At 41.4% G+C, this 12,768-nt stretch overlaps 1 protein-coding gene across 1 annotated transcript in view; it reads right to left on the bottom strand.

Moving 5' to 3' along the window:
• The window catches only part of STAT4 (signal transducer and activator of transcription 4), a 37,674-nt gene extending 25,848 nt beyond the window's left edge, over nt 1-11,826 (bottom strand). Inside the window, exons 1-3 of the mRNA XM_048953464.1 lie at nt 11,708-11,826; nt 9,204-9,332; nt 7,128-7,272 (exon numbers count right to left, since the gene is read on the bottom strand). Coding sequence (XP_048809421.1) covers nt 7,128-7,272; nt 9,204-9,331 — 273 coding nt within the window. The 5' untranslated portion in view covers nt 9,332; nt 11,708-11,826. The remainder of the gene's footprint in view (nt 1-7,127; nt 7,273-9,203; nt 9,333-11,707) is intronic.
• Nucleotides 11,827-12,768: the final 942 nt, after the last annotated feature.

Below are 12,768 nucleotides of genomic sequence, written 5' to 3'. Positions count from 1 at the left end.
AAATACCTAGGAGAATCTTAAAGGCAGACTCAATCTTTTAGACAACTCCTCTGAATGTGGGAAGCCCTAAATCGTAACTCTGCAGTGCTGTGTTTCTGCTTTACTCATATAATATAGTACATAACTTCCAGAAGAGCATAAACATTCTTGGGAGCACATGCCACCAGAACAGAGCTGGGATAAGCTGTGAAGGCAGAGGTCTTTTATTCCATACTCTGGTTTGCCCCTAAACTCCACTGGGTTCCTCTCAACACAAAAAAAAGAGCCCAGGGGTGGTCTATAGGAGCAGTAGGCTTGTCAGCAGGTAGTGGGTGAGATACAGCTGCAGAAAATGCACTGTTGTAGATGTCATCATCACACAGTGCAACTGTGCTGCCCCAGGGAATGAATAACGTAGCAATGCTTCTTAGTCAAATGAGATGTGTTTCAAACCACATTTCACACCATTTTCCCTGCAAAAGAGGGCAAATAGCGGAGGACATCTGATTTTTGTTTTTTTCCTGTCATTTGGACACAAAGCCCAGAGCCCCATTAGCTAACCTCCCAGGCAGATCTCTGTCTGCAGCTGGGCCCTTGGAGCAAGCAAGGAGTGCAAAAGGCTTCGTTTATTTTCTTGATTTTAAAGCATCTGTACATAAGCCAACTCTTATTCATTCTACGAAAACAAACTGAAATGTTTGTAAGTTATAACAGTGGCATTCCTGAAATAAGGACGAGTAACTCCGAAACATTTTACTTCTAGGAATAACCTTTTTGCAGCCATGCATTGGAATCCTTTGTTAAAAAATCCTCATTAGCTGCCATGCAGCTGCTAGCCTGCAATCAGTGATGGCAGAGGGTTGGCTGGTTAGCATTCGGTCTGCAGATTGTGTTCAAGGTTCCCCACTTGCACGCCAAATTATTTTGTAAACAGCTTTAATGATTAAGCTTGAAAACATGCTGATGGCAAGACGGCAATGTGAAAAGCCAGTTGGGATGGTATTAGATAAAATTCATTGCTTTGTTGATGTATCAGGTTGCATGAGCACTAAACACATGTAGATAATATTTTACATGTTGGGTTTGTTGTTTTTTTTTTCCTGTGGTACATTATGAACTTTCTCTATGTTCCATTCTCACCCCATTTTTAGCTTTAACAGGAAATTGCAACCTAAACATCAATGGCTACGTTTCCATTCTTTGCAACTGTTTCTCAGTATAGTGATTATTAGAAATATTTGTTAAGTACTAATTGGAATATCCTATCTCGGATCAAATGCTTTTCTTTTTTTCTTTTTTCTTTTTTTTTTTTTGGTTAGTTTTCTTTGATGGTCCAAAACAAATAATGTTAGGATTCCTCATCCTTCTCCTTTCTGATATAGAAACTTATGTTAACAGTTACCTGAACTGAAATAAACATCTCCATACTGAGTTTGCATCTGAAGATGCTCAAAGATGTTTGATTCTCATTGCAGATAGAAACAAGCCATGCAGTATGACTGAGAAACTGAAGCAGAAGCAAGAACATGCTACCACATCCCTGTTTTAACAGGGTGGAAAGCAAGATGCTGTTTGTGCTACTTAGAATTAGGGTAAGTTTAATATAAAATGAAATGCCATAATGTTAACATGCTGTGGTTAAGAGGACAGGAGGTAGATTAAGATACTGTTGCAGATAATTTCATAAAAATGTAGTGCTGTGTAGATGGAATAACCAAACTATTTTTCCCAGCTCCACAGTTGAAATCTGTTTCCAACAGCTCATGTTGGTACAATTGGTGTGAATCAGCAGATCTGGTGAATCCTTGATTTCTCTCTTTGCAAGGATTCCCCAGGCTGCTCAAGGTGTGCACACAGTTGTGGTTACCTAGGCAGGTTGCCTTCTGCCTGCCTTCACCTCATCTCAGGCTCTAGCAGGGCTGGTGAGCATGTGCAGATCACAGACACCTGAGAATCTGCTGTGGCTGTTAGATAAATGTCATGAATATACATCTTTTATGGCAAAATGTTCCCCAGAGCACAACATACCCTCATTAACTCAGGCTTCAGTGGTAAATGAGAGAAGTAGCTATTCTTCCTGTCCCTGAAATCAGTTATTTCACTTTTATAAGAGATTTATATAATCCGATTTTCCCCTGAATATCATAAACAATTTTGTGACACAGATGTATGTTGCTGTTAGTGAGAAGGGATTGCTTTCAAGAGTTATCATGAGACTAGAGCATAAAGATGAGCTGTGATTATGAGTGGGATGATGCTGGGAATTCCTGCTTTTTCCTGGTGTTGTTGTCATATGCCCATTGCACTGCACAGCCCATCTCTGTTTCTGAATTATAGAGTCATTAAGGTTGGAGAAGATCACTAAGGTCATCCAGTCCTACCATCAACCCATCACCACAGTGGCCACTGAACCATGTCCCTCAGTGCCACATCTACACGGTTCTTGAAAACCTCCAGGGATGGTGCATCCACCATCTCTGTGGGCAGGTTGTTCCAGTGCCTGACCACTCTTTCTGAGGAGAAATTTTTCCTAATAGCCAACCTGAACCTCCCCTGGCACCACTTGAGGCCATTCCCTCTCATACTATCACTGTTATTTTGGAGAGAGGCTGACCTCCACCTCACCACAACCTCCTTTCAGGCAGTTGTAGAGAGTGATAAGGTCTCCCTTGAGCCTTCTCTTGTCCAGACTGAATAATCCCAGCTCCCTCAGCTGTTCTTCATAAGGCTTGTGCTCTGAATCCCTCACCAACTTCCTTGCCCTTCTCTGAATGCATTCCAGGGCTTCCATGTCTTTATTGTATTGAGGGGCCCAAAACTGAACAAAGAACTCAAGGTGCTGCCTTACCAGAGCTGAGCACAGAGGGGCAATTGCATCCCTTTTCCTAATGACTACACTACTTCTGATACAAACCAGGATGCCATTGGCTTTCTTGGCCGCCTGAACACACTGCTGGCGAAGTTTCTGGTACCTCAGGCATGGCTCAGGCAGCCAAGCCAAGCCAAATTTCCAGCTCTGGTAAGGAAGAAGCAAGGGCACAAGGATATCTAAGATGCAAAACCTCTAGATAGCTTGGAGACTGTTCCTACAAGGGCAGGTGGGGCATGGGCAGAGCCATGTCTGTCTTAGATCCTCAGTCTACTTGCAGCCTTGCAGGATCCCTGCAGCCACGCTGCTCTTACCAATCAAGGATTTTAGCCTGTGAGGGAGGAATGTGGGCAGCTTCTGTCCTAAACAAGTAATTTTGCCAGTCTCTATTGTGCACCAAATCTATTTGCATGTTTTGAAGAAGCTCGCTTCAGGGACAGGCACAGTTATTTACAAGAAATTCTTCAGCAAGCCAGGATATAATTGTTTATGGGCTAAGGTCTTGCAGACTGTTGCATTTTAAATTTTGTTCTAGAAGTGATAGGCAGCTCTTTGGAGCTTAACATCTGCCCTTTACATTCTGCTGTCATAGCAACAGCACAAACCACGTCCTTGTGACTAATCTGCTTTGCTTTTCTTCATCTAGGCTTTAAACAGGAGAAAGAGTCATAGGCAGAGCTTCCTCCGTCCAAACATATGCTCTCCTCATCCCTTTATAGAGCTGCTGCTCACAGGAGCAGGACTTTTGTAGGAGGAGGGACATAGAATTTAACCTTAGCAAGCAGCTGTGCTCTGCTGTCATCCACTGAAAAGCGTCGCAACAAAAGGCCAATCTGCTGTAAAAATGAATCCAATTTACTGGCTAGAGGAGTAATAGCAATATAAGAATACAAGGGATTTTAACCTAAAGCACTGATCCTTTTTAGTAAAATACGTGCATTTTTACCAGTTTAATGTCAAGATGTACCATTTTGAAAGAGCAAGAAATGGATAGAGAAGCAAATTACTGAGAGTTAACAGCTTAGCTAAGTTGCCTTGAAGTACTTACAACTTTTTCACATTGTACATTTCCTGGTCAACATTTCTTTTTACATCAAGGTAATTCTGGAAATTTCAGCAGTCTGAGCAGAAATGTCATGCTCCATTATTATTTCTGTGGTGGTAGAAAAATAGGGGTGGTCTCGGTGACCTAAAAACAAGGGTGCTAGGCTGTCTTTCTGCTGACAGTTCTGGTCTTTGCATTTTGCAGCTCCTGAGATTGATAATAGATTTATATTGCAAATATCAGGCAGGCAAGGTCTCTCTCTTTTCCCTACTTCCTTCCTTAATCCCATGGAATAATGAAGATGTCTGCATACAGATATTTCAGGTGGAGCACAGAACTTTTTCTCTTCCTGATAATAGAAAGGAATCAGAGTGGAAGCTTTCAAACAGAGAGTGCTCGGCTGTGCTATTGGAAACTAGTAGGCATAACAGCATGAGGAATCTTGAGCCTGTGCTGCCTGGGAAGCAGCTGCACAAGCCATTTGTCAAGTGGCTATTGCTTCCTCTTCTAAGGCTGGCCATCACAAATGACTTAATTGTATGACTAATTAAGCAGTAGTCCTACACTTTGTCTTTTGTCCAGATTTGCAGACTGTGCTATGAGTGTCCTGTATTTATAATTATTTTATTGTTGTCGCTGTAGTATTTAGTGACCTATACCACAGCTCAGCTTTGTGTTCCGTGTGCTAGTTTCCAGCATTATCTGGCTTGACAAGCCATATATAATTGGCTCAAAATAGTAAACAAACAATGCATTCAGGTCACATATTGAGGTTGAACATTTTTGTGTGTCTACAAGTGTCTGCATGTCTGTGTGTGGTATAGAGGAGGGAAGGAAGAGGAGTGAACTGTGAAATTTCAAAGAAGTGCTTGTTCTAGAGAGCAAACAGAAAGGTGGGATCGTGGTGTAACTAACCTTCAGAGAAAACCAAACCAAGACTGTTCATAGAGTCACCAGGAATGAAAAGATGTTTACCAATGTAGCTTCCACTATTAATTTAGGGAGCCAGTCAAAGCTAGTGAACAGTCTCTAGTTTTGCAGCATGCCCTTTCTCTCACTAGCATTTCAGGACAAAAGGATTTATGGCAATGCACTATACGCTTCAGTCACCTTTGCTGGTATTATCTCATGAAGCAGTCACAAGCCAGCTCAAATTATGAGAGTTTTGTATCTGCGAGTGCACCAGCTTTGGGTGGGGAGCCAAATACCTCCAAACTCCTCAGATACATTCAAAAAAATCAGGTGCACCTACAAAGAACACACACTGCATACTTGGGCTGAGGAAACAATTATCATTTATGTTTTAGAAATCAGAATGTAATGTTTTAAACAACTGTACAGAATACATGTGATACAGATTCAGTAAGAGCCTTGTTCTACTCCAAGCTACAGAAATTGTTTTGGAAATAATAATAAGGCTGTGAATTATAGAGTTAAAGGTTATAAGAAACCAGGAAAAGCTCTAATAGTGAAAGTGTGCTGTTTGGTGTCTGGTGGTTTGCATGTGTATTTTGAAACTGAATGAGTGGCTTTTAATCTGAATAGACGTTATTTGTTGTCTTGCTAGAACAGAGAAAGGTCAGCTTATTAGTAATGGAGCTGTTGTGTTTTTGGTTCTATTGGAAATATTTTACTGCAGACCCCAAGGTGAAAGTCCTTTTCAATAAGCAGTGCAATTCCAGCATCTCTGGTGTTCCCTCAGGAGTTCTGTGTTGCTTTAGGCTGTCAACCTGCAAACCTTTGCGGAGCAGAGAACTCACTGCTTGAGGAAGCTTGTTAAGTCAGGGCCTGCAGGACTTGGGTTTCACTCTGGCCGTGTTCACACCAGCTGCCAGGTCAACTACTGTGTATGCACTCTAGGCTGATGTGTCATCTCAGTGTCCTGAATTTCACAGAGGACACAAAGTGACCAACTCAAGTTAGCCAACTCAAGTTTAGAGTAAAATAAATGGCGCGAGGAAAAGAAGGAGCAGTGAGATTCTTTACTTTGGTAGAGCCTGGAAGTACATACATACAATCCATGTGCATATGCATGTTGTGAAGGAGGAGTCAGAAATGTACAGCCTGTTGAGCTAGGAATACAACTGCTTTTTTCAGTGCTCTTTGTACATATATGCTTCTGTGAGGAAACACCTAAAGTGGTGGAGCTCTGGCTCAACCGTACTGTGGCAAAGTGTCCAAGTGACCATGAAGGAGATCACAGCAATGACCTTTCAGTTCTCCATTACAAAAGCAGTTAAGTTGTTTGAGCTGTGCTGAAATGAGGGTTAGTGCTGCTACTCAAACCATAAAACAAACAAAAAAAAGCAATAAAAGAGCTTTGATTTAAAATTATATGCATAACTTCTTGCATAACACTGGAAGGAAAAGTGATAGCGGCGTTGCTTTTTTAAGGGGGCCACCATTACAGACATAGAATAGAAAGACATGCAGCCACAGTGGTACCAAAATAATTGACACGGTAGTATGAAGATGTTCCAGATCAATGAATTTCATATAAAATTAAGAAAATGATTTTGTAAATGATACAGTTTTCACTAAAGTACTTATGGAAAACACCACGAAAGGAGAGAAAAATCCCCAAACTTTTGTTCAACTCAGATGTGTATCTATTTTATGCAGAAGACAAATAGATGTCAGGAAGTAGATGACTAATGAAGTGGAACTCTGAGAATTCTTGCCTTAAATAAACAATTACTAGAGGAACGTTCAACCAATCAAAGTAAATATCACTTTTTCAGAAGCCTAAAGGAAAATCCTTTAAGCAATTCGTAACAAGTAATCACAGCTAAGAACAAAATAGCAAATGCGGTTCCTTTTTCAGGGTGCTGTTTTGCTAAGGCCAAAATACATGATGTTTTCCCAAAGACTGTCACAGCTAATCGTATTTAAACGTGTGTGTGTGTCTGGAAAGTTGTTAATCACACTTGTAACAAACATTGACATCTATAAGCACTGTATCAACCTGTTTTTAAGAGCTGAGTGAGGTATGCGCTGAGCCAAGAGGTCACAACATCGTTGTATCTCAGTGACGTGAACTAAAAATGTGGATTATTTTTCCACATGGTTACTGATAGCCTCTTATTGGAGGCTTGTTCTTCCCATAGCTGCCTGGAAAAGGGAATAGGGAAAGCTCTGAGCTGTGCACAGGAACAAGCTGTGTTAGCAGAGGTCAGGCGTTGCCCTTAGAAGCCAGGCAGAGTGTGCAACTGGTTATCTGGAGGAACAACATACCTGAAGCAGCTTTCTGATTCTTTTCAGGTTGTGTATCAAGAGAAGGTTCTTCTCTTGTGAAACCCGGTCTAGCTGTTCATCCACTTGTATCAGGAGGTTCTGTAAAAGGATGGTTGCCATTGCTTCGTTGTTGGATGCAGCCTCCCTTGAGAACAGATGAACGAGAAACATTTTTAAAATGTCCTAAGTGCCAAACTATCTGTACAGAAATTTACAATCCATTGAGAAATAAAGGCAGTAAGAAGCTCGATTTAAATGTATCATGTAGAGCTATGTAAATAATTGATTTTATGATCCCTGAATTTATATTCACCACACTATGGCCTCATCCAGAGTGGAGACAGAGATTTCCAGTCTCAGTTTCTGTGAATATTTAAACACGTTTAGCCCACTCCCTGAAGGAAATGAGGCTTGAGCACAGTGTGAGCCAGAGTCTTTCTCTCTCTGTCAGTCACACAGACATAGTTTCTCAAGTTGCTGCCCGCTTTCAGCCAAAGTTGACAGTGGGCTCAAAGTCCAAAAAATACTGTATCTGTACAAATTTCCCAGAAAACTGGCAGGTTGGTAGAGGAGAGGAATCCAAATTAGTGCCTCCACTGAGGAAAATGGCAGTAATAACTTGCTCCAGGAGGCAACAGCCAGATGGCCAGTCAGCAGATATATATCTTCACACCAGGCACCAGATGAGCCTTTGCCCAGCCAAACTATATGGGGATACGAGAAGACTCTGAAGCTACTGGTGAAGGGTATGTAGGGGACAAAGAATGCAAATAACACGGAAACAGGCTTTACTAGTTCTGCTATTTATGGAACAGCTTGTTACATGAAGGGCAGTAACACTAGTGAGCAGGATAGAGGAAGGTAGTCTTTGGACTGGATGGCCTCCTTGTCCTAAGGTTACTCTCTCCTTGTTCCCTAAATGGTGGATACATGTTTGAGATATACCTGCTAAATCTGGCAAAAAGGAGATTTTAATGATTCCCATGTTTCCACAGCCCCACTGCATGCTATAACCTTCAAGGAAAATTGTCATATTAATTAGTTGATTTTTTTTTTTTCAATAGTTCTCCCAGACTTGTGGATTTAGCTTCCCAAATTGAGACATCTTTTCCTGCTGCTATTAGTATAAACATTTTTTGGTACTTAGTTCTGAATTTTCTTGAGATAACTATTGATTGAATTTGATCTAAATTTCTGTATAAATTTACCTTCTAGATACCAATTCCCGCAAATTGCTGGCTTGTTCCGTAGAACTCTATGTCCAGCTTTAAATGTGATTTGGATAAAAGGAATAATTCTGTGCTACAGGAGGTAAAGGGGTAACATTTCCATTGAAAACTGACTTGCATTATGTTTTTCTGTGAAAAATCTAGTGCCATTTTTTTCACAGAATCATGGAACTACCAAGGTTGGAAAAGGTCTCCAAGATCATGCAGTCCAACCATCCACCTGTCACCAATATTTCCTACTAAACCATGCCCTGCAGTACCACATCTTTTTGTTCTTAGATCATTTTAATCAGATTTTGCTTAGGATTAAGTTCAAATAAGAACTCCCCTTCAGATGTTCCTTAAATTCGAAGTTATAAGGAATAGAAATCTGTGCTCTAAGAAAAAGTATCCAAGCTAGAAATGTTATAATTGAATATTATATTTATATTTAACTTTATATTTGTTGCTTTTCATTAAAATCATTATTTCAAAACATGCAATTGCAATTTTCAACAATACTCCTTTGTGTTTCACGTAATGTGTGGTAGTTTCTTAGGAAAAAAGCACAGTAATTTATTGATTCTGTTGGTGTAAGCGTGACCATTGTATACAAAATAGGTTCAAAGGAAACTGTTATTTAAGAAGTTGAAAATAACGTTGCAGTTTTAACAGGAATTTACTGATACTGAATCTCTTAAATAGATGAAGTGTAATGCTAACTCAACAAGATAAATCCATGAACAGCAGAATACTTGGAATGTAGATGCCTGCATGGTTCACAAATGAGTACCCTAAAATCTGACAGATAAGATAAAATCTGCTCATGATGGGAAATATTAAGAGAGGGAGCAAATGTTTTCCTTACCAATCTTGGCTTTCTATCCATTGTGCCAGCAGATGCCGGATTTCCATGGGAAAGTTATCATCATAGAACTGGTCAACTTGCTCTAAAAACTTTATTTCCAGTTGTTGAACTTGACTCCATTGGGACATGCTGCAAAAGAAATAATTAAACTTAGTTGCATTGAAAATAGCAATGTATTAGTAATATAAAGTGAACAAAACATTTATTTTCATCATAGTTTTTTGGTTTTTTTTTTAATTATGTATTTTAATATTCCTGGCTAGTCTCTGTCTTCGAAAATGAATGTTTCTCGACTGAAGTTGGTCAGTTAAAAGGAAGAGGGAGAAAAGCAAGTAAGACAACTAGATGTTTTAGCTCTTGCACCTCTGCCAGCTTTCTTCCTTAATGCATATGTTCAGATGATTAAGAAGTGGGGAAATTTGTGCTGCATCTCTTCCTGGAGAAATAGTTCAGGATTGTATACTTCAAATCCAGCTGTTCTTATGAAAAAGTAGTAAAAGCAAAGAATTTGCTTGTAACAATGAATTCATGCCATTTTATGTTGTTGTGCTGTTGCTAGAGCCCCATGTCTTCTGTTTGGAGAGGACTGCTTACTTCAGAATGTTAATTATTAATCCAGTATATCTTTTCCATTTTTACTTGGCATAGAATTCTGAGATTTGGTGTTGAAAAAAGAAAAAGAAAAAAGAACTTGGGAAGGGTATAGCCATACGAAAACCAAAAGGCAAGCAACAGTGGGGTCACCCAGTCACAGGCTCTGAAATTCTTGGCTTGGCTATCCACCCCAATTAACTTTGGACTCTCTACTGAGAGTTACAGACTTTAGGTGGGTTGAGTTGTGTTTAAATAGCCACTGCTTTCGAGGACTGAAGAGATTGCTTTGGGTGAGTGGACTCTCAAAGCAGGTACCTCAGTGACTCCTTTCCTACTTGGGCAAAGCTGATCTTTCTGACATCTGTACTCTAAGGTTGCATCACATCATCTTTAATCCCACTCATGAAAACATTTCCATTGTGATTTTTTTTTTTTTTTTTGGTACAGAAAAGCATATTCAAAAGCTGAAGTAGAATAAGCTCACATTACAAAAAAAAGCAGAAATTGATTTTCTGCTTTAGCCCCACGCTATACTAAAGAAGCCTGAAGGTTGCTCTGAAGGGTCCCATTGGATTGTGTCACTGCTCCTACCTACACTTCCACGTCTTTCCAGCATTATCACATCTCCTGTGTTGCACTGAAGGATGCACTGAGAACAACTGACATACTTCTGTATTGCACTGAGAGATAAACATTGCCTCAATGCAGACTTTGCTGGGTTGTGATTCTAGCTGTGTCATCTGCAGAAAAAGCCAGCAGTAGTTTGGGAACAGGCCGTTATGGATAAGTAGACAAGGGGCACCCTGGGGCCTTCCACCTTGGTCCTCCTGTGAGCTCTGCCCACGGCCTTGTCCTTTACCAGGGGTTGTCTGCTCCTCATCGCCTTGCTCACACTAACAAACTATGTACAATACAGTGCCGTGGATTAAAGATTGCACTGCAGGAGGGACATTTTTCCTTGAAAATTAAAAAGATGAGGTTTCATCTTGGCGTTTTTGTAAAATTGGCGTTTTTATAAAAAGCTGACCTTTTTATAAAAAGCTTTTCCATTTCCAACTCTGAATCATAGTTCCATAATGTCAACATTTCAAAGGACGGAATATATGTTTTTGGAGCAATATATAGGAACATTTTCCTATCTCTATTGCTATGCTGGTAATTACAAAGAAATCACAGGCCTTATTTCTTGAGATACCTACAAAAACCAAATCATAATGTAATAATACCTCATGTTGAGAAAATAAGATTTGTAAGCCTGCTTGCTTTCAGAGAGAAATTTTATTGCAGCTTCTGGCAAACTGTGGTGGTTGTGATACCCACCAAGTCTTAAAAACTTTGCACTTTTATACAAATTTAAAAAAAATATAAAAATGATGCTGCAACCTCTTTGGACTTCTAACCTGCCCTTGCAAAGGGCAGGTCTAGTCTGTACCCAGGGTTCTGGAAACACGTTCAATGCAGTGCATCCTGCTGCAGGTTTTCCTTTTCCTGGGAGTTGTGCTAAAAGTTTAAAAGCTCAGGATTCCTGTAATTTATATTGGATCTCCCCTGAAAGCTTCTTGCAGAAATGTACCGCGTTTAAAAATTAGCATCAAGCTATAGCAAATGAAATACTGACAGTGCAAGTGTCTCACTTGTCACGTTGTGACGTGCTCATTCAGATGCTTTTGGTTTTGTCTACAGTTACGACCTGTGCTACTCCTACAACATTCCCTACAGTCCCCTCTGGCAGAGAAACCTCCCCCGACAGAGCGGCCCAGTGGTGCAGGAGCAGTGGGGAGCTCCAGGGCCATGAGGCCCCCAAGTCTAGGTAAGACGCTCCCCCCCCACTCTCAAGGCACCCTGAAGGCTCCAGATGGATGGACAGATGAACAGGCAGACGGACAGACAGAAAGAGCCCCCCAACTTGCCTGTGCAAATGGCCCCTGAGCTGTTGGCGGTGTCCCCAGGCGTGGCTGCCGTCTGCCCCACGCTTTATGTTGCCCCAGCTCTGTCCCGGTGGCTTTTCCTGTGCGTCAGCTGTGCCCTCAACCGCCCCGGGGGAGTGGAATGGGGCCGTGTCACAGTTTAAAAACATCATGAGTAGCACAACTCTCAGTGGCTGCCTTATTGCTTTGGTTTTGGTGATGAGGTGCATTCAGAGCAGATAGCGGAGAAAGGTAAAATGTTGGCTCTTAGATAAGAAATGGCCAGAAGGAGGTTGTTTATCAAAACGTACCCCGAAACATCAATCAATTCTTCAGCTTATAATGTGGCGCTGTGGCCTGTGCAAAGGGCTTCTCCCCCTCTCCAGGGAGGCACAGGGCCAGTGCCTCTCCTGCACGTGGACCCTGCTCGCTGCCTTTTGTGACCCACTCTAGTTGAAGGGCTCGGGGCTGTCCCGAGAGCAGCTCAACAGCAGAACATAACCACACCACACGCTGTGACTTCCTGCAGCAGCTACGGGTGTTTTGTTTCAGGCAGTGCCTGAGATGCAGGAGCTCCTCTCTGAGATAAAAGTCTCAGTCCTTGCCCCAGAGAGTTAGCAGTCCAACATCTTTCCTTATCATCATAAAGGCTATGACAGCGGGAATGCTCCAGGTACTTTTTTCCCCAAAAGAAGTTCATTTACCGGAAGAGGATCAGCGTAGCAGTGGCTGCAATACTGCTAAAGCCAAAGTAAATGGAAAATGCTACATTGTCATAGTTTCACATCCACCTGACCAAGCAGCTGCAACCCACACTAAATGGGATCCTTTCGAGCAATTAAGGTTTTGTGGGTTATATTGTGCATTACCCAAACCCCCAGTCATACGCAGGGCTTCTCTGTGCCAGGCTGTAGGAACAGCAAAGGGAAGGTGTGCTCGCATGCTGCCCGTGAGCTGACGGAGTGGTTCAGCATTCTGTGCTGGGAGCAATAGGAAGCCTTACTGAAGTGAGAGAGCCAGGTGCAGGAGTGTGGTTAAAATGAAGGTGCTTGTCACTAGCGATG

The sequence above is a fragment of the Lagopus muta genome, chromosome 8, assembly GCF_023343835.1.
Source record: "Lagopus muta isolate bLagMut1 chromosome 8, bLagMut1 primary, whole genome shotgun sequence".
In the NCBI taxonomy this organism is placed as follows: domain Eukaryota; kingdom Metazoa; phylum Chordata; class Aves; order Galliformes; family Phasianidae; genus Lagopus; species Lagopus muta.
Note: the sequence above shows the minus strand (reverse complement) of the source record. Positions and strands in the feature narration are given on the sequence as shown.